This window comes from Artemia franciscana, chromosome 13 (assembly GCF_032884065.1).
Source record: "Artemia franciscana chromosome 13, ASM3288406v1, whole genome shotgun sequence".
Classification (NCBI taxonomy): Eukaryota; Metazoa; Arthropoda; class Branchiopoda; order Anostraca; family Artemiidae; genus Artemia; species Artemia franciscana.
This window is the reverse complement of record NC_088875.1, coordinates 13669139-13691721: the sequence shown is the minus strand read 5'-3', so window position 1 is coordinate 13691721 and position 22583 is coordinate 13669139. Positions and strand designations below refer to the sequence as shown.

The 22583-nt window shown below is 35.1% G+C and overlaps 1 protein-coding gene across 1 annotated transcript in view; it reads left to right on the top strand.

Annotated features, from left to right (window-relative positions):
* LOC136034553 (THO complex subunit 1-like) overlaps positions 1–22219 on the top strand; it is a 64203-nt gene extending 41984 nt beyond the window's left edge. The window contains exons 7-12 of the mRNA XM_065715787.1: positions 1435–1564; positions 3331–3494; positions 5503–5634; positions 14055–14302; positions 16738–16868; positions 21972–22219. Coding sequence (XP_065571859.1) covers positions 1435–1564; positions 3331–3494; positions 5503–5634; positions 14055–14302; positions 16738–16868; positions 21972–22145 — 979 coding nt within the window. The 3' untranslated portion in view covers positions 22146–22219. The remainder of the gene's footprint in view (positions 1–1434; positions 1565–3330; positions 3495–5502; positions 5635–14054; positions 14303–16737; positions 16869–21971) is intronic.
* The last annotated feature ends 364 nt before the right edge of the window (positions 22220–22583 follow it).

The following is a 22583-nucleotide window of genomic DNA, read 5'->3' as shown; positions in this document are numbered from 1 at the left end:
GTAAATTATTGTGCTTAAAAGTGCTTTCCTTTTTCAAGGGCAGTAATGCTGCACGATGGCGCATTAGTTCCTAAAGACGCACATGGTCTATATCAAAATCAACGGTTAAAAATAGGCAATTATTTTAACCCTTCTTTGAACTCGGTTGATTCTATTGAGGCTTGATAAAACTATTTACAGTGGTAGGCTGCTTATGGATCTCTTTGTGCTTAAGAATTATCCCCTAGAACCAGATTTCCTAGAACTTCCCAAGGGTTTATTTCCGGGACGACTTAAAAAATAAGAACTAAATATTCAAAAAATAGGGTGTTATTTGGATGGAAATTGTTCAGTTAAGTTCAACATGTATGAGTATCTTAAAGCCACTATCTACATAACATAAAATTTCTTATTTTCCGGAGAAAGATGACCGCGCAAGTGACCATCCATAGCCCGTAGTCATACATCATGCAATTTATAAATTTAGCGCCCTTTTTAAGAAGCAAAAGATATCACACCACAGGAAAGTGTCACATTCTGTCATTTTGGCCCGAACAGGGCCAAAATTCTATCGCGCAAAATTTTTTAAAACTAGTGAAGGGTTATTATATAGCCTCCCTGTCTCAGAGCTCATACTTGAATGCAATATACTACTCGTTCTTAAACATACATGCAGTCTATGGAAAACAAAAAGCTATTATCGATTATCTAGTAAGACTAACCGTTATAAAGTATTTCATAGCGGCACATTATGTATTAGGGGATTGGTCAGTAAACCTTCAAATGGGGAGGAGTTACGTAAGCTCCAAGAAAGTGCTCCAGCTCCATGTTTTCAAACTCACTATGACAGGTGGCTCAGACAATTTGAATGAACGTTCAGATGGCTGCAGATTTAACCTTTTGTCTCCCTTCATTAGGAATATGTATATTTATATAAATTAACGAAGATGCGATATAGCGGGCAATGTGAGTGCTCAGTGGGGGATAGTTTCCCACTTATTGCGGATACGATAGTTTAGTTTTGAATAATTATAGTTTTTTTTCGAAAAGCAAATGCTCTAAAGGAATTTTTTCTCGAAGCATTGTTCTGAAGAAGTTAAACATTGATTCAAAGAGCTAGATTTGAGGAGTGGTGCCCCTCCCTGTATTCGCTGTAATCGTGGGCTATAATATTATAAGTGGGCAGAAATTAACTATAAAAGACGGGTTTTTTTTATATAGAGCACATATTCAATGTGAAGGAGCTGGGTGCAGGTGCCCCGATGAAAATCCAAAATTCTAACGATTATTTCTATTGCTGTACCTCCTTAAACCTTTTTTGGTAATTTGACTGGTTAAATCCCCCCCCCCCCAGCCCCAAAGAACGATTGTGTAAAATCGTACTATATGGACTGTAAATGTATTTAATATATGAAGACTACGAATAGGATACAGTCTGCTTATGTTTTCTTCTAGGTCGGCCCATGTTTTGAAAGAAGATCAGTTGGCGTTTGTGAAAGATTCTGTTGAAAAAGTCTATAAGCTCGTCGAAGAAACGTCAACAGATGGAAAACAATTCTTATTAACAGTGAAACACATCTTAAAGGTAGGTTGTCCTTTTTCCATGACCTATTATCTATCATATATTTGTATTTTCTAGATTTTGTGCCTTTTAGCACTGCTGTCTTTTATTCGTGTACGTGCTTATGGAAAAAACGTGTTTTTCTAGGCTGTTGGTTTTGTGAAGGGCCTCTGAACTTATGGGGAAAGACCGCTCCGTGTATATGCTACCACTACTACTAACAACTCACTGCATCCCCAGGCCGCCTGAGGCGAACACAGTTATGCACGCTCCTCCTCCGTCCTAATCTATTCAAAGCCTTCCTATTTACATCCTCCCAAGAAATTCCCGTTTCTCTTAAATCTTTCTCTGCGACATCCTCCCACCCCAACTGCAGATGACCTACTTTCCGTTTAGCCCTAGACCGTCGGTCGAAAAGGACAATCTTTGACAATCTGTCCTCCTTCATCTGCAGAACGTGCTCTAACCATCTCAACCTTTCTCTCATTATAGCACTAGAAAGCGGGATTGAACCATCTTTTCATACAGTCTACTGTTTGAAATACGGTCAGTCAGCCGGGTATCCAGAAGAATCCGTAGGCAGTTTCTCTGGAAAACATCTAGGAACTTTTCGCTTGTTTTTCTAAGTTCCCATTTCCCTTAAATCTTTCTTTACGACATCCTCCCACCCCAGCCGCGGACGGCCTGCTTTCCGTTTAGCCCTGACGGCCGGCCGAAAAGGAAAATATGGTAATATGTCACCCTTCATCCGCAGAATGTGTATAGATAAATATACCTTTAAATATGTAAAAGAAATAGCGGCAGATAGCAAACAAATTTTCTTAACCAGTAAACGCATGTTTTTGGTGTGTTGCCATCTTTCTCTTATGATCAATTATATATGTTCAATTATTTATCAATTATTCTGATCAATTATTTTATGTACCATGTATGTCTTAGATGCTAGGGGTATATGGTTCTCGGAACTCATTTCGATGTGAAGGGGGGAGGTAAATATTTTTTTCAAAATATTGGAGGGAGTAATTTTGTTACTATTTCCATTTTTTCAAGGAACATGCCAAAAAAGGGTACTTTTCAAAACTTGAGGGTAAAAAAAGCAAAGGGGGACGGAGGCTAATTGATGCACCTGTATACCTAGATCATGAAGGAATATGCCTCTTTAATCCTTAGTTTTCCTAAAGGGCTCGAACCTATCTCAAGGGGATATAAAATCTTAGCAGTCTTTTATGAAACATTTTCATCATATTGAAAAATGGCAAGACTACGTTATCTTTCCGTCATCAAATACGGCCAAATACAGCCCTGTCTCGTATGAAATATTTTCATCCTGTTGATAAATCGACAAGACCTCGTTATCTTTGCATCGTCAAATACGGCGAAATCTGTCTACGGCCCGGTCTCGTATGAAACATTTTCATCCTGTTGACAAATCGGCAAGACTACGTTATCTTTCCATCATCAAATACGGCCAAATCTGTCTACGGCCACATACGGCCCTGTCTCATATGAAACATTTTCATCCTGTTGATAAATCGGCAAGACTATGTTATCTTTCCATCATTAAATACGGCCCCCGTGGATTTTAGGTAGAAAAAGGCTATAAAGATTCAGACCTCTGATTAAATAACACTCCCCCTCCCCCTCTCTTTCTCCAGTAGGCTAAGAAACTTCTAAAAATCAAGTTAATATTACCCCCGTAGATAAATTGAATAAAAAAAAAATTTTCTTATGCTTGATTTATTAGAAATTAGCTTGTGATGCTTTTATTTTGTTGCAATTTCAATTTATAGAGAGAAGAGCTTTGGAATCAATGGAAAAATGAAGGATGTAAAAAATTTGAAAAACCAAATCAGAAAAAGCCAAAAGATGGGGTACCACCTCCAAAGAAGGCTAAAGTATCGTCTGTGGATAAACTCAGACAGGCAGTGAGAGAGGGAAAAACAGATATTGGAAGGTAAATATTTTCATTTCTTTTATCCTGGAAAAAAATTTTGACAGTGGTTTCTTTGTAGAAATTCTAAGACTTAATATACTAATGCAAAAAACACTATTATCACTATGTTATTATCTCATCCTTGGTTACCACTGTATTACTAAGGGGCAAATTTAGAGTTGCTGTCTCCCTGGATACTATCTGCTGAAGTAACGAGACGTACTAAAGACGTTTAAATTTTTAAAGTAGTTTTCTAAATGTTCTTTGATCGGCTTGTCATGCTGTTTAAGTGTTAATTTGCTTTTTAGTGCTTTTCCTTCTCTTCTTTTTCTACTCTGTCTTGTGACTTAGTGCGTTATGATGGGTAGTAAAATTACATAACGGAATAAACAAGGAAAATACATTTAGTAGCTGAGAAAATATTAGAAAAGGAGACAAAAATGAGGAATTATAAAGAAAATTCAGAAGTATATAATTGCCAATTTGGTATCATATATTAATGAATTTAAAAAAAGATTCATGTATTTTTTGCTAAGTTTTATTATTTTTTAGGTACTTATGTGATATGATAAGCCCCCTACCGCTCAAGTTATACATTCATTGATTCATTGTTAGTTTCTTTCAGCTTAGCTTGAGACAAAACTAAAAGAGAAGTGACAGCGTAGATGGAAAATATATAATTTGGGCTATATATTTGCATATTAGGGGGGTGGGGTGTTGGTAAAGTATTTGGACAGTGTGAAGTTAGAAAACAATTCCTACTACATAATATGCAGAATAATTGTACCTAACACATTAGACATGCAGACCCGCTATACTTTACCCCCAACCCCCTAATGTGCAAATATATACCCCCAAATTTATTTCTAAAGTATTATATTTTTATCTTACTTTGGTACATTTCATTAGGATTAAGCGTCCGAGAAACATAGAAAAATATTAGGTAGGGGATATATCATACAAGAACCATTTTTTTACCCTAAAGTTTCCCCCTGCTCTTATATTTTGTCAATTTCAAACTAGTGTTGCATTGCCTTAGAAAAAATATTTAGCTGTTTGTCGCGAAAGTTACATGGCTGTTGCTTCTTTTATATTTGCCTTTCGTGTTGGTTGTGTCCGGTTGCGTGTCAATAATAGTAATTAACTCCAAGTTATCTTGTAATGGTTTTGATGCAAAAATGATGGATTGTTATCCTATTTAATTTTTAGTGCATTGGATTTATTCCACTTTGCTAGTGACGTATTTAGAACGTGGTCAAATTGAAAGAACTAAATGCCGAACTCCAAAATACTGACGATTATTTTCTTCAATTTGGAAAGTCTTAGCTATTATAGTTGTTCTGCTTTTTTTCTTTTTCTTTTTTTTTTAGTTAAAACGGAAAATGTTTCCTGTATTAAAGAATATTTTACGTTTCAGGAAAAATTTACTGATTTGTTGTAACTTCAGGGTTTTTTTTTACTTCTTTGGATTCATCACAAATCTAGTGTATATTCTTCTTTTTGAAAGGCAGAACTGTAAAAAAAAGTTTTTATTTTCTAATTATTATTTCTCTTTCATAGCCAGTTTTGGATTCATAACCAATTATAATTTTTTATTTCACTGTTTTGAAAGAATTCGCCTTTTTCTTTTTGTTGGCATGCATGGATTGATAGAAAACAGGACTCTCTGAAAAAAAGAATTTTTTTTCGGTTTTCTATTTTACTCACTCTTTCCTGTTCTCCTATTCTAAATGTTTTCATTCATATCTGGTTGTTTCTCTTTTATTTGCGGGAACGGAAAACAGCGTTGCCTTGCTTCAAAAATATCGACAATTTCCAGCATAGATCGGAATGTCAATGCTGACTCTTTTCTTTTCTTTTGCTTGTATCCGGTCGCGTGTCAAAAGGAGTAATTTACTCCTATTAACTCAAATTTATCTTGTAATCATCGTGGATAGAAAAATGAATGAGACAACTTAGTTATGAAAGCTCGTCTGTGTGTATGCTCAAGTTGTGTTGATTCTTCTAATTTAAAGTTCCTTTTAAATAGTGACCATCTGAACAGTATTTGGAATGCTACTTTGGATGAACCGTCCAATATGGAGGATTCTTTACCTCAAGTGGAAAATTTTTTCTCGGAAGCTATTAAGGAATTAGATTTGCCAGTAACAAATCCAAAGAAGTAAGTACATAGGCTCTTTCTAAAGGGTAGTAGCCATACTCCTGATTGTAGTAATTCTTAATTCGTTTTAAGTTCGATTTGAACATTCAGTTGAATTTTTACTCGTCTTAAGATCTATTTCATCTATATTAGAATCTGTTATCTGTATTTTTTCATGACCGTTTATTTTAGGCTCTTTATTTATTCTTTGTTGTTGAATTTGGTATTCAACAATGACAATTCATTGTGGTATTTTGCTGTCTGAGGCCAACACAGCTCAGCACGCTCTCCGCTGTTTTAATTAAAAACTTTTTCCACAAAACAGGTTTTTCAAACAAAAGTGAACAGCTCCATTAAGCCAAAAATGAGCAAAAATAAAGTCAAAAAATCTTCCCAGCGTAAAACTACCACAAATCACTATCAATAAACAAATGAAACTCAAAACGAACAAAATTTACAATAAATAGCCAAGACAAACTCAAGACCAGAACAAAATTTGCACTTTACTGAAAAAAAACAAATGACCGTGGATTATTAGTTTAATTGACATATACTGATATTTATTCCTTAAAAGTTTTGATAATTTTTTATTTATGAAAGTAAGAAAAGTGAAAACATTCCAAACGTATTCTGTTTTCAGTAAAGTGCAAATTATGTTAACCTTGTGTTTAAACTTCCTTTGTGGAAAAATTTGTTTTAATTAATTTCTGTTCGTTTTTATTGACATGGTCTTTTTCATGAAAAAAAATAACACTTTATATCTTTTCAGTTTTTTTTTCTAAAAGAATCCATAGCATGTGTTCCTATTTGTATGTTGTATTGTTGTATGTTTGTATGTTGTTGTATGTTGTATGTTGTATTTTGTATTGTTGGAGAAGCTTTTTCAGCAATTTTTAATCCTGACACATTCAGTATTTTAATTTAATTTTATTGCTTCTGAAGTTAACCTGACAAACAAAACTTAATATCACACCCAAAAGATTTTATCTATACTCTTTGAAAACCTTGATACACTTATACTGTTTTTATCTATTTAAATCTGAGAGCAGAAGTGATAATGGTAGTACCCCCAAAAGTTTCAACTTATTACCCCCAGTCGTTCTCGATATATTGCTGAGGTGTCTTATTGGCAACCATAAACACAATGCCTTTTGATTTATTTTAAAGTAACATTTAGTTTTGAAGCATAATGGACCAATTTAATAATTGTAGGGGATATACATGCCTAATATCCCTAAAGACATAGTTGCTTGACCGTTCTACTATGGTGAACAAAATGGCTGTCACAAACTTTTGACTGGATGTGTTTGGAAAATGAAGGGGATTGAGAGAAGGGCTGCCTGCCCTCTAGTCTCTTATTACTCTTAAAAAGGGCAAAAGAACTTTCATTTTGAATTGAATTAGCTCCTTTGAAAGTTTTAATGATATTTCTAGCTATTATAGAGTTGTGCTGCCTGTAATATTACTTATATGCTTTTTTGAAAACTTGCGTGCACACAGATTTTTCCTTTAATTGAAATTCCTAAACGTTCCCTAAAAGTTTCATCTTAATACCTTTAGCGTCATTCGTTAAATTAACTGTAGGGATAGTATTAAAAGTACACATATAGCATCTTCTGACTAATTCAAAATCCTCCTCAACTTACCTCAAACCTTAACCTGCATGTCTATATACTTCTTGAAATTTTCATCTAAGTGCTCTTAGCCATAGAAGTAGCTGCAATAGAAGTAGTAGTAGTAGTGGCAGTAAATGTAGCAGTAACAGTAGTATTAGCAGTAGTGTGCACATATCTACTAATAATTTTATTTAAAGACGCATAAAAAGGTTTAAACTTTTTAAACCTTATATGCCCACAGGGATTAACTTACAACTCTTGCTCTGAGGGCTAGGGGGGGTGGGGGGGGGGTCATACTCAAAGACCTAGTTGCTGGTCCTTTTAATTACGTTGAACAAAATGGCTATCTTAAAATTTTGATTGGATGTGTTTTGGGAAAAGGTGGGCGTTGGAGGTGGGTTAGTTGCCCTCCAATCACTTTCGACTATTAAAAAGGGCACTAGGTCTTTCAATTTCCAATCGAATGAGCTCTTTTCGATGTTTCTACAATAACAAATGGTCATTTCAAAATTCCTATCAGGTGCATTTCGGGAAAATCGAGTTGTGGGGGGTGTAAACCATCCCATCACTCTGAATCTCAAAAAGGATACTAAAACTTCTGATTAGCAATCCAATAAGCCCCCTCCGAAGTTTATACGATCGCCCTTTCCGTATAAACCTTATATGCCCCCAGGGCATAACTTGCAACCCTTGTCCTGAGAGCTGTTGGGGGGGGGGGGGGTTCATCCTCAAATAAAAAATTTCCAGACTTTTTAACTACATCGAGCAAAATGGCTATATCAAAATTTTGATTGGATGTATTTGAGGGAAGGGTGGTCATGAAATGGGAGTTAGTTGCCCTCCAATCATTTTTGACTATATAAAAGGGCACTAGCACTTTCAATTTCCAATCGAATGAGCCCTTTTCGAAGTTTCTATGACAACTCCTTCGATACGAAGTACCCTGGTCTAAAACAACAACAAAATAATAAATAAATAATACATTGTCCCATGTCGCTTTTTGCTTAGACAGCGCTATTGCGCTGCCTATGAAATCACGCCTAAATTTGCACTATGGAAGGTCCTATATGACTTATGAAAAATATTTTTTGCACGATTGTAAAGTAAAATACTTAAAAATGAACTCAGATCCTTTTTGTACCACTTTTTTGTCCTTAGGTGATTCTTCTTTGTCACAGCTAATAGTTAAAATAATGGGTTGAGAACTTGAGTGGTTTTATCTCTTTTTTTATGGGTTCTATATTTTCTTGGGTGATGTTTGTGGGAAGTTTCTTACTATTTTTAAGGGCATTAAAGATCCGACACTTTCAAAGAATATATAATTCAAGGATCACCTTTTCCATCGGACTTACTATTGAACCAGGCACATACAGTGTATCCTATATTGTCTTTTAATTTTCGGGATTTATTTTATCCTCGCCCCCCTCCTCCTACCTTGAAATAAGTGTTTGTGTCCGGGCCTGTCTAAAAATCATGCACAGCGTAAAACGAGTTATGTGCTAATAATTTTGTGCATTTTTGTTATTTCGATTGTTAGTAATGTAAACAACAATGTAAATGGCAGAAAGGTCAAAAACTTAAACCAGAGTGTTAAGGAGCATTATTTCTATTATTGAAATTAGCGCTTACCTTCAGGAGGAACGTGAAATGTAGTAATCGCTTTGGATTTAGCCTAAAGGGTTGTAACACTGACTGCTGATAGGGTCAATGGTGAAATTTTGAAAATTTCCGAAGGCCTGCTGATATGCATCCTCTCCTGATACTTTTTCAATATTTTTTCTCTATATCATCTTACCTCTCAGACCTGCTGAGAAGAGAGCCAAAATGGTTCAAATTTTGTTTGATCAAGTGGCATGTGCTGACATAGATGAACTGTCTATGGTCACTTAATAACTCCAAAGACAGGCAGACTGCCTCTCTCAACGAACGAAGCCATTTTATTTGTATAGATTAATGCAAATGAAATCAACGCCAGGCTGGTATTACGCCGTAAGCCAGCAAACCTACCATGTTAACAATCAATCGATACTACTACTACTATTAACAACTCACTACAGCACCAAGCCGCCAGAGCCCAACACAGCTACGCACGCTACTCTTTCATTCCAACCAACTCAAAGCCTCCCTCTTTACACCCTCCCAAGAAGTTCTAATTTTCCCTAGATCTTCCTTGCGACATCTCACCTCTTTGGAGATGACCTGCTTTTCTTGTGGCCCTAGATGGTTGGCCGTCAAGGATGATATTCGGCAATGGGTTGTCTTTCATCCACAGAAGGTGTCTTAGCCATCTCAACCTTTCTCTCATTATAGCGCTTGAAAGTGGGATTCAACCAGATTTTTAGTACAGTTTGCTGACTGAAATACGGTCAGTCAGACGGATACCCAAAATAGGTGGTCGGCTTTTACCCCCACCGGAAAATATCCCCCTTAAAATATCCATCCGCGGAAAATACCCCCCCCCCCGTAAAACAATCCCCCTGGAAAACACCCTCCTCCCGTGGAAAATAAGCCTTTCCAAATTTGGGAATTTTATTTGAGTTTTGTCTTTTTAATTTCCGTAGGGGGAAGAAATTTTTGTTCTTGTGCATTATGCGCCACTCACTCAAGTTTACGGGGTGTGTGTTAAGCTCGAAAACAAACCGTTTTTTTCGTTAGTTTCTTCGTTACTTCAGAATCAAATTTGGGCTATAGATTTGCACATCAGGGGGGGGGGGTAAAGTATAGCGTATCTGCATGCAAAATGCGTTAGGTACAATTCTGCATATTATGAAGTAAGAATTGATTTCTGGCTTCAAATTGTCCAAATATTTTATCCTTCCCCATATGTGCAAAGATATAGCTCAACTTATATAGTTCCCATATATTCTGTCACCTGTATTTGTCTTGTCTCGCGCTAAGCTGAAAAACAAACTAACGAAGAAATCGGTTTGTTCTAGAGTTTTACACTCCGTCAACTTGAGTGAGTGGTGCATAATACACAAGTACCAAAATTCTTTCCCACTACGGAAATTAAAAAAAGAAACTCATAAAATTATCAAATTTCGAAAGCCTAATTTTCCGCGGAGGGTATTATCTGCGGGGAGTTATTTTCCATAGGGGGGGGGGGGTACTTTCTGGGGAGGGGTAATCGCCTAGAACCCCCAAAACTATGCTTTGAAAAATAGTCTGGAAAACATCTAACAAATACTCTCTCGACTTTCGGAGCAACCACAGTTCAGAACCATACTTGCCATACCACTGTCATCGCTTTAGCTTCCAATTTTCTAATTTTGGCTCGCAGGCTATGTTTTCCTATTCTTTAGAAATTTTTTCAACTTTAAAAAACACCCTGGGCCTTGAAGAGGAAACACCTCTTCACCTTCACTTATTCCCAGTCTCATTGACTTAGTCTTCTTAACATTAATTTTTAGACCTGTTCTTGTACCCTGAACTCTCAAAACCCCCAAAATTTCATTCATTTTGCTAACATTTTTATCTAGGATGCTCAAATCATCTGCATAACCTAAGTCTAAGAGAGTTTGAATTCCCCATTTAATTCTTTGGTCCGCTATAGTTTGTTGTGCTCCTAAGTACAAAGTCCGCTGCGCTACTAACCTTAATGGATAACTAGGAGGAAAGGCCTGTTCTATTCTCCACCTTGGTACTCTCTCAACGGACTTGAGATAATGATTAACAGAGGTACTACAAAAAATCATGACAAAAACAAAAATCAATGGAATGTTTCATTTCACGTTTTAACGTTATATCGTTCTCTAAAACATCGATTAAAATAAGAAATTGTCGAAAAGTTTTAGCTTTAAAATAGATATGATACTTGAATCTTATTAGGATTTAAGAGTTAAGAAATTCTATATAATCCTACCTAAATCTACAAAGATATTACTGGGTGACTGAAATAAACCAAGTCCAGTGTGAATAAAAAAGTACAAATACTGGCAAAATAGTAAATAATTGGTATTTAGATGGGCACACAGACTCCTTAACATAGGCACTACTAGGTCAAATGCCCTGTCCGTAGTGGCTCAATCAAACAGTTCGTGGTAACGAACTGTAGTAAGGAGCGACCCGGCTCAATAGTAACCAAAACTCTAAAAAATGGAATTTTGGTACCAATAGCTACATCAAAAGAATCGCATTTGAATGCTGATTTTAAATATATAAGTTTCATCAGGTTTAGTCTTACCCATCAAAAGTTAATAGCCTGAGAAAATTTGCATTATTTGAGAAAATAGGGGGAAACATCCCCTAAAAGTCATAGAATCTTATCGAAAATCACACCATTAGATTCAGCGTATCAGAGAACCCTACTGTAGAAGTTTCAAGCTCCTATCTACAAAAATGTGGAATTTTATATTTTTTGTTTTTTTGTTGTTTTTTTTTTTCGTTTTTTTTTTCCCCCAGGGGTGATCGTATCGAGCCAGTTATCTTAGAATGTTGCGAGAGGGCTCATTCTAACGGAAATGAAAAGTTCTAGTGCCCTTTTTAAGTGACCAAAAAATTGTAGGGCACCTTGGCCCCCTCCCGCGCTAATTATTTTCCCAAAGTCAACGGATCAAAATTCTGAGATAGCCATTTTATTCAACGTAGTCGAAAACCTTATAACTATGTCTTTGGGGACGACTTACTCCCCCACAGTCCCCGTGGGAAGGGTTACAAGTTCAAAACTTTGACCAGTGCTTACATATAGTAATGGTTATTGGGAAGTGTACAGGCGTTTTCAGGAGGATTTTTTGGTTGGAGGCAGGGGTTGAGAAAAGGGGGATATGCTGGGGGAACGTTCCATCGAGGAATTTGTCATGGGGGAAGAAAATTTCCATGAAGGGAGCGCAGGATTTACTAGCATTACTTAAAAAAAAAAAAACAATGAAAAAATAAATATGAAAAAGTTTTTTTTCAGCTGGAAGTAAGCAGCAGCATTAAAACTTATAACGAACAGAAATTATTACCCATAAGGGGGGCTCACCTCCTCCTAATACCTCGCTCTTTATGCTAAAGTATTTTTAGTAATTTCAACTATTTATTCTGCGGCTTTTGTGATTCAGGGGTCATTCTTAATGAATTGGGACAAAATTTAAGCTTTAGTGTAAAGAGCGAGGTACTGACAAGGGGGCGAACCCCTCATATATGTAATAAAAACATGAGAATACAAACGTTCTTTACGTAAGCTAATTTATAAGTTACGTAATTGAAAGGGAGTAGCCAATCCGGACTAGCCCCAGTTAAAGATAGAAATGGGCCCACAATTAGTGATAAGGAAAAAGTTAAAGAAAGATGGGTGGAACATTTTGAGAATGTGCTAAACCGAGATACAGTTGCAGGAAAAGATATAGATGAAAATGAAAAAGTTTGTGATACCTTGGATGTGAAGGAAGATTTGTTTAGTGAGGAAGAATTAGCGACAGTACTAAAAGGATTAAAAAATAATAAGGCCCCAGGTGCTGATAGTATGATTAATGAGTTTCTTGAATATGGTGGCTCTGAGGTTAGGAATAAGCTACTGAAGATTATGAACATGATTTTTGAAAAAGGGGAAGTACCCAATGATTTTAGGAAAACCTTAATTAAACCACTGTATAAGAAAGGTGACAAGAGTGAGTGTCGTAATTATCGGTGCTAAAATAGGCTTGAAAATTAATGTTAAGAAGACTAAGTCACTAAGGCTAGGAATAAGTGAAGATGAACAGGTGACATTAGCTAACGAAAAGATTGATCAGTTTGGGAGCTTCAGTTACCTTGGTAGTATTATTAGTAAAGATGGTGGGAGCAGTGAAGATGTTAAAAGTAGAATAGCTAAAGCTCAGGGTGTTTTTTCACAGTTAAAAAAAGTTTGGAAGAATAGAAAGATAAGTCTACAAACCAAGATTAGAATATTGGAAGCTACAGTGATGACAGTGGTCAAATATGGCTCTGAAGCATGGGCACTCCAAAAAGTAGATGAAAATTTACTAGATGTTTTCCAGAGAAATTGCCTACGGATTGTTTTGGGTACCCGGCTGACTGACCGAATTTCAAACAGTAGGTTGTACGAAAAGTGTGGTTCAATCCCGCTTTCTGGGGCTATAATGAAATAAAGGTTGAGATGGCTAGGCCACGTTCTACGGATGAAGGATGACAGATTACCGAAGATTGTCCTTTTTGGCCAACCGTCTGGGGCTACACGGAAAGCAGGTCGTCCTTGTCTGGGTTGGAAGGATGTCATAAATAAAGATTTAAAGGAAATGGGAACTTCCTGGGACAAAGTTCTAGTTGCCTTTTTAATTAACAGAAAATTGGAGGGCAACTAGGCTTCCTCCCCCGCTCTTTTTTCCTCAAAATCATTAGATCAAAATTATGAGAAAGCCATTTAGCCAAAACAAATAAATATACAAATTTCGTTTTAATTATTCCTCTGCGGAGAGCCAAAATCAAAACATGCATTGGTTCAAAAACGTTCAGAAATTAAATAAAAAAACAAGTTTTTTAAATGAAAGTAAGGAGCGACATTAAAACTTAAAACGAACAGAAATTACTCCGTATATGAAAGGTGCTTTTCCTCCTCAACGCCCCGCTCTTTACGCTAAAGTTTCTTACTGTTTTAAAAATAGAGTTAAGAGAAAGAGTCAAACTGTTAGTTGACTAACTTGTGTGCGGTTAGATTTCTCGTAGATTTCATTCTGTCCGAAATAAATTATATTTAATAAAATAATGTATTTGCTTTATCGTTTTCGTTTTCGCCTCGTTGGTTCGTTTTTTTTATTTAATAAAAAAATGAAATCTAAGCTAATAAATCATTTTTTATTTCACTTATAAATCATGTGTCAACTTAGGATATTTCTCATTCGTCAGGCAAATAAACAATGAAAACTTTATTTGGCGTGGCCTCCGTTTGTTGCGTCTGAGGTGTCCACAAATCTTTCAAAGCAATTTGAAGCCTACTACATCCTTGCCTGAGTACATGGAAGTATTTGTTGAAAAACTGTCAAAAGAGGGCCAAAAGGAGATTCAGACAGCAGCTTCAACTATAAAACAAGAGAATGTGGAAGAAGTGGAGGATGGTGGTGATGAGATGAAAGAAGAGGGTATGAAAGATGAAGGTACTGTTTCTTCTTTTTGCTATTCTGAATAAAAGAAGTCAGGACCTAGCTTAATTGTGACAGTTTGTGATTTAATGACTATTCATCTCATGGAGCCGGTCTTGATGCATTTTATCCTTAAATTTGATGGTATATCAAAAAGGGGTAAAGCAAGTCTAGCTGAAAACCAATAAAATTAATTGAAAATTTTACGGTGCTACTTTCTTGTTTTGTTTTTTTTTTTATTATTTCCAATCTTTGAATATAAATAAGAAGACATTAATTGGAAGTTTCTATAATCTCGACCAAGTTCCCATCCATGCCTTCCGAATTTGTTTCAAAAGAGAACGTTATTTATAAGTTTTCGTGATGAGTTGGGTGTTAGTCATTTATGTTTTGTTTATCTGTATCTAATTTAAAATCTATGTTGCTGCAGGACAATATTCCGAGCAGAGTTTAGAAAGACTACTTATTCCTCGATTTCTATTAATCTCGAAATTTAGTTTGTTTTTTTCATTTTATCTGTGCGTCAAGCTTTTATCTGTTGTTCACTTTTAGCATTCTTATATTTTTTTATAGTAGTTCAAATTATTTTTGGTAACTTTATGCAATCAGCAATACAATGTCTCAGCTGTTGATTTCTGATTCAATTTTTCTCCACCTTATTCTCATTTAGGGTTTTATAAGTTTCTTTAATGTTTTTATAGTTTTTCTGTTTTCTTTTTTTTTTTGTTCTGTTTTATTGTAATTTACATTTCATAAGCAACTTAGAAATTACTGCTAACGTTGCTGTTCATAGCATTTATTTTTTATTTGTTAATTTTTTTACTCTTTTTAAGTTTTTATAATTCAATTTATTGTTTCTTTTATTTTGCACTTGTATCCGAAAAATTGCAGGTGCTGTAATCTATATTGCAATTTCAGTTTTTATTTAGTGGTTTAACGTTGTTGTGGATACCTGAAGATGGGGTTAATGGGGGATTAAATTAAAATTCGAGGAGGGGAATTAAGCGTGATTTCAACCCTTTTGTTGCAATTCTTTTTCCGTTTTAAGTAGTGGCCATTTACACAGAGGAGGGATAACAATCTGATCTGCTCCCTCCCCCAAAATTTCACGCTATTTATGGTTTGTCCAAGGCACCGCGCGAAGTACTGTACCTCCCTGAAATAAAAACTAGCATACGTGCCTGTGAAGGAGGCACAGTTGTTTATAGTAAAGACCTCTCCTAAGTTTTCTTAATGGAAAGTTCAGGCATGCTGTTAAAATGTTCTCCTGAACTCTATGGAAAAGTATTTGGGTAATCTTGGTCAGAGCCATTTTTAGAATTTTTGCGGGGGGGGGGGGTGCAAAACTTAAATCATATTGTCTGCAATAGATTAGTGACTATCAAGATTTCTGGAAGAAAAGATTTGTTTATGTGTGTCTTTTTTTTACCTTTGTACGAGTCGGACGAAAATGGGGGAGATGGGGTCTGATGGGATACACCTCTCTCCCTGGATATGGTTATAGTGCTGGGTGAATTTTTTAAATTAGAACGTGATACGTCAAAAATGTAGATTTATTTTCAATTATATGGGCTCGTATACCCTTTAATAATTTACAGCAGCCTCCACTTTGTTGTCTTTAGTTCTAATTTGTGCCGTTTACTTTGTGAAAGAAATGGTTTACGTGAATGTAATAGCAGGACTGAAAAATTGTGTTGCACAATCTTTCTACTATTAATAAACTGTAATTTAGTAAGACCATGGGATGATTTTCGGTGGCTGGAAGACCAGATTTTAAGCACGTTTGAGCTTACCATTAAAAAGTATGTGTCTTGACTGGCTCTGGGTAAAGACCTTTTAATAATTGACTCCTGCTAGTAGAATCACTCTGGAAAAGCTAAAAAACAGTTAGAATTTCCGTGGAGGTCAAAGATATGATTAGCTATGTTGATAACGAGTAAAAAACCAGGGAATGATTATGAAACAACTCTTTTGTGCTTTGTCTTTCAAGACAAAGCATTTATTCTGATTGGATAAAGGTATGGACGTAAAAACAAAAAGTCAAATGAAATTTCCCCGTTAGGCGCGTATGTATTTTTTTATGGGGGGGGGGAATGATAATAAGTGAACTTCTTGAAAACTTATTCAAAAAGTCTTTGAGAACTTAAATAAAAAGTGCTCAGAAGTTCAAGAAAATCTTGCTTTTTTATGGGGGGGGGTAACCCGGCCCCGAAGCACCCTTGCCTGTATACCTCTCTATTTCCCCCATATGATAAGAAAATGAAGCAGTCAAATTGCCCGTGTACTTTGTTTTGATCTCGTTGCTTAAATCTCTAATACAAGCTGTTCTACTTCCCGCTACATCCATGTGACATCCATGGGGGTAGGGTAATTATTACCCAAAACTCTGTATGCCTCCTCATCTGAGCTTTATAAGAATACCCTCGAATTAAATTAATTTTCTATTTCAGGGTCCAATGCGGAAGAAACTCTCCCCGCTGCAGTGACTATGTGTACTAGTGAAGATATGAAGTTACTTGCGCCAAGAATTGCTACGGAATGGAGAAAAATTGCTTCAAGGCTAAACTTCAAACCAGATGAGGTACTGCCAATTTTGTCTCTATGTACTGAATTTACAATTGATCCGTGGAAAGTCCATCAATTCTGAAACAGAATGAGATTTTATTTAATAAATTAGCGGCTCAATGCTAACATTAAAAAACCTAGCTCTGAATTTAAATAAGAATCCTAATATCGTTTTATTTGGGGGGGGAGAGAGCTCGGGCCATTGAGGGCCAGGCGGCAGCTACTTCAAGTTTTGGGATAAAATATGGTTAATGTTTTTTGAGGGGGGAGGTTGGACCATGGAGGGCCAGGTGTCAGCTTCAGTGAGTTTTGGAATAAAATATCGTTAATGCTTTTTGGAGGGCCTGTGGAGGGCCAGGGGTCAGATCCCATAAGCTTTGGAATAAAATATTGTCAATAATTTATTTGGGGGAGGGTGGTGGAGGGCCAGGGGTCAGCCTCCATAAGTTCTGGAATAAATTGTCAGAATCATAACATCGACCTTCAGAAACTTAAATTTAAATTCCAACGGGGAAGCCCCTCTAAATAAGCCCTCACAGGTAAGATGAAGTTTTTTTCTTTAACCTTGTAGATGAAAGGCCAAAACTCAGTAAAGAGGAAAATCTGCTACATTTTCATAAAGACGTTTAGATTGAAAGGAGGAAGATAGCGATTTCAGTTCAAATTAATTTTAGTAAATTTAAATGAAATTTAGAACATTTGTAAGACGTATTGATTAACTTCAATATTTAATTTTTAAGGCCACTTAGTCAAACACCTTCTTCGGCTCTTAACATCTTACCTTTGTATAGGAACCCTAAAAGTATGGATAAAGTGCCCGACAATGGGAGAATATTGGATGTTGTTGTATCTGTATATACTGAGAAGCGCAAGTGCGTCGACTAGTTTATTTACATATCAAATGTTATGCACATTCGGGTCATGAAATGCAAGATTTTGTTTGTGTTTGGATGTTTGTGTTTAATGCGGTACATGGTTTTGCCCCCTGATTTCATCCCCGAATTCTTATTTTTTAGAATAATAAGACTTAGCTTAGAATAATATTAAAGAGAGTTGTAAGGAAGAATATTATTTTAAGTATTATTTTAAGTATATTAGAATTTGTGTTCAGATGCGAGCTAATTGTGTACCACTAATAAGAAATTGGAGGGATTTTAATTTTCCAAATAGACTTCGAACTTGTTTATTCTGAGATATTCAGGGGTATGGGTGGAGGGGGTGGTGGTGAGGTATTAGGGCATCTTCTTTTTAGATGCAATTAATTGGTAAATCTATATATATATATATATATATATATATATATATATATATATATATATATATATATATATATATATATATATATATATATTATATATATATATAGTTGTAGGTATAAATCTATGTGTATAAATATTTATAAATATATTCACACACATATTGAATATTTATATATTCAGTGTATTTTTATTATGAATATTTTTAGCTATATATTTAATAGCATTCTTCAGTAATATAAAAAGTAGAGTAAAAATAAAATTTGACATATGATAAAAAGGACAAAACTAAAACCAACAGCAAAACCTGATAAAGGTGCTCTCATTGACAGACCCTTTTGCTGGTAAAAGAATTATGGAACTAGAAATACACTAAGTTTATAAATAACTGAGCAAAGGAGCAAGGTGGACACAAGCTGATTGTATTTTATGTCAATTCACTCGAAAATACACCCCCCCCCTCCTCTGCTTCCCTCTTGATGGTCCCATATATTGTCCGAGTAATGTATGCCTCCATTATATCAGTCTAGTTTTACTTACCTTAAGACTATGGTTTTGTTAATCCGGTTATATTCTCGAACTACAATTTGTCTCCATGTGTGATTGATTGCCTAATGTTACAAAGTGCAGTCAACGTCATTAGAACATCGTGATCCAGCTCTGTTGCTAGATCTTCGATTAAGGGATATTTTTTTCAGTTTTTTTAACAGTTGCTGTAGTTTTGCAACGTTAATGTTTCTGTACATGGAAACCAATGTTTTTCAGGGCAGTTAGACAATCCTTTGACATATGTTCCAAAAACTACTAGACTAGAGTAAATGGAAAGGAAAAACTTACCAGTCCTTCAGATGGTCCTCAAAGTGAGGTTTTAGCAGGCCAAAAAATTTTACATTTATTCATTAAAAATCATTTCAAGACAGATGTCGCTTGGGACCTTATCTTTACCAGCTAAAAAAAAAGTTTTCCAGAATATATCTTATATATCTTCAAAAAACTCTTAACGCTGATTAAAAATTTTTAATCAGCTACTTTTCAAATTAATTCTAATTAGTCCTTCTCATCTTACCGCTCTATGGTCGACAGAATTAAATAAAACTGGTAGTGCTTTTTTGTGGCTATGATAGGGTTGTTCTGTTGCAACCATATCCTTGCAAAGGGTTCATCGTTTGTAAGGAGGGGAAAGCACATGCTTTATTTAAACATTAACTCAGAAAAACACTCAGAATTATAAGATCATTCAGTAAAAGCTAAACAGACTTCAATCGATCCTAGGGAAAACTTCATTAAAAAAAAAAAAAATTCAGCGATAAGTCAAGAATGTTTTAAGATTTTATTTTTCCTATTTAAAGAGACTAAACGTGTAACACGTTCCATCTGATTAGAAGAGGGAGAATTCCCTGCGTCAGCCGGCACGGGAAAGAATTGAGAAAATTTAAGTTTATTCAGACAATATTCTATCCACTTCTATTTTTAATTGGGATTAAAAATTTTGTTTTGTCGACCAACGAAACTTTGTTTAAAATGAGTAATACCTTCCTATTAAGGGGTTCGAGAAAACCTGAAATCTGCACCCTCTTCTCAACTGGTGCTTCAGACACCACCGGTCCTTTCATTGGCCGTGACGACGAAATTTATCAATTGGTTCTATGGTGGCTTTGATTGTATTAACTCAAATTTTGGTCTTACCACAACGGTCAGGGAGCTTGTATTTAAGTGCGTTTCATACGATGATATTTGGTGGCTTTTAGCAGATATATCTAACCGGTGTCAGATTATAATTCAAAGGTGATGTTTCTGCATGCACCGTTTTTAGTCTTTTTATTCAACAGATTTGTTTTTAAGACTTTCGTTTTAAGAGATTCCTTTTTAAGAAATTGCGCTTTTAGTCAGATGCACCAGGCAGAATTTAGGTAGCAAAATTTCCGTTGTTTTAGCTTGACTTTTATTAGAACTTTCTAATAAAAGAAAGACGCTTTCTAAAATCTAATAAAGACGCTGTCTTTTATTAGAACTTGGCTTACGAGTAGAACTTTTTTACTTCGATTGCCATCAAAAGGCTAACGCTAATAGGTATTCGTTAACTAGTCTGTGTGTAAAAAAAAAGCCAAAAGTAAAACAATCCGAAATCAGAAGTTACAATTACTGCTTTTAAACACTAATAAAATAAAAAACTAGATTAAATAACAAAATTAGGCATTGGATTTAGTTAGGCATAATGAAACAACGCTATGTTTTTCGTTTTAAAGCCGGAGGTGTTCTTATAAAAAGCCCCATTTGCTTGTTAATCAGCTACAGTATAATACAGTAGTGTTAATAAAATCTAATATTTTTTTTCACAAAACTTTTATTTTAGAACAATTTTAGAACTTAATTTCGAAAATTCTCCCAGTCCTTTGTAAGTTTTATGTTTTTGGGTTTCAAACAGTACTTTTGTTAAATGTAAGTACAGTTATTATGCACATATAAGTATAATTATTTGATTTTGCAGCATTCTTGGTAAGGAGGAAGGATGTAAAATTGGAGATTTCAATTTTCCCTGTGACTCAATTTTAATTTGAATGGTTCAAAAAGACAGGACCATGAAATTAACAATAGAGATATAAAATGAGAGTTAGAAAATTGGAAAGAAAAAAAAATATCAGTTCGCTTTTCCATATCAGAATTATAGGACCTACATACCTATAGCGATATACCTATAATATAAGTATTTGGCAAATAAAAGTAAAATAAAAAATATTTATGAAGGTGTCGATTTTGAAAGAAGAAAGAAAACGGTGACCGACAAGCATTGATCTGAAGATTGTTTCTTTTTGTTATTCTTTGTTTTAATTTAGTCCTTCTTGTTTACTAGATTTGGAATAAATAATAAGACTTTTATTATTCTGAGTTTTTTACTAAAACTTTTTTAGGTGTTGTTAGCTTTTAACACAGCTGAAAGTTTCAACTTAGTAAATTTATCCTTGCAAATAACATGAAGTCACTACTTTTTGTGGTAACTTCAAAATCTTTCGTCTTTTATCGTATTTTCTGTTACCCTTTCTGAATGTGTTTTCCAAAATCCTATAGATGATAAAACCTATTGTGGACAAAAGGAAATATTACTATAAAAATTCTGAATGTATATTAAAAATAGGCGTAAGAAGGGCGTCATTATGAAAGTCCCTGCCGAATTTAATAAAAGATATTCGAAATTCAAATTTTGCTTCCCAGAAATATTTTTGAGGAGTGGCTGTCAAGAATCAGCCTCTCCTAAGTCTGTAAATGAAGAAGGGTGGATAACAGGCTAGTTCCCTACAGGCTAGTTCTATTCCCACAAAAACTTGAATGATCATTGATACGACACCAAAAATCTTGGACTCAATTCGATTTCCATTTAAATAATTACTTGAATACGATTTTTGACAACGAATCGATCTTTTCATCTTGCCTTTTCAAATGTAAGCACTGTAATCCTGAGACGCTATTTAACTATATCTATATGTTGATTTTAAACTATTTGTCTTCTGATTTTTTTTTTTTTTTTGTCGTTTGATTTAATCCTTTTTTCTTTTTTGTAAGCACAAGCGCCATTTAGTTTTATGACTACGAAAGATTGTGCAAATAAAACCTATTCTATTCTATTCTAAGTTGCCTAGAGGGGGGAGTAAGAATTCTTTAGTCATATCCCGAGAAGAATGCTGCGCTGTCGAGGTTGTTTCTCGAAGGTCTTTGGTCAAATACGCTGGTAAGGGTGTCATAGAGAGACACTTTTGTCGCCTTATGCGCCAACCAGTGTGGAAAGACTTAAGCGCTAAGTAAGTAAAATACTTATTTAAAAAAAAAGGTAAATTCAATTGATTACTTAACTATTAATTTTTTTTCAGATGGAATATTTAGAAACAAAATACAGTGATGTGGAACAGCAGGCATATGAAATGCTACTTCTTTGGATTGAGAAACAGGAAGAAGATGCTACGGCTGAAATTCTTATGTATGAAATAGGTGGCTCTGGTGTTGATGTTAAGTTCGATGGTATTTTTCCACCTACTTCGTCTTAAGGACCAATTTTCTTTTCTACGTTCTACTTATTTTTATCTCATATACACAATAAATTTAGTAATTTCGTTAAGAATTTTCGGGCTATTAATTTTATTTTAACCCAACAAAATTTTATTTTTACTTTCCTCAGAATCCTATTTTACTTTCCTCAGATTGAGAACCTATGACTTAAGTCCTATGAGCCCAAGTCCTGTGCAGTACATCGGTGGCTCTGACGCTAATATTAAGCTTGATGGCATATTGCCGCCTATTTTGTCTTGGGTATTTGGGTCTGGCTTTGGGTCGGCTCGTCTGATTTATTCCTTAGAATACTGCTCATTTTTTTTAGTAAGGCATTTAAACGTTAACGATTTACTTCATTTCTATAGTTCAGGAGAGAAACTTAGCTCTCTACACTCCTTAGACAAAGATCTATCTGCTGGTCTCATTTGTCTGTT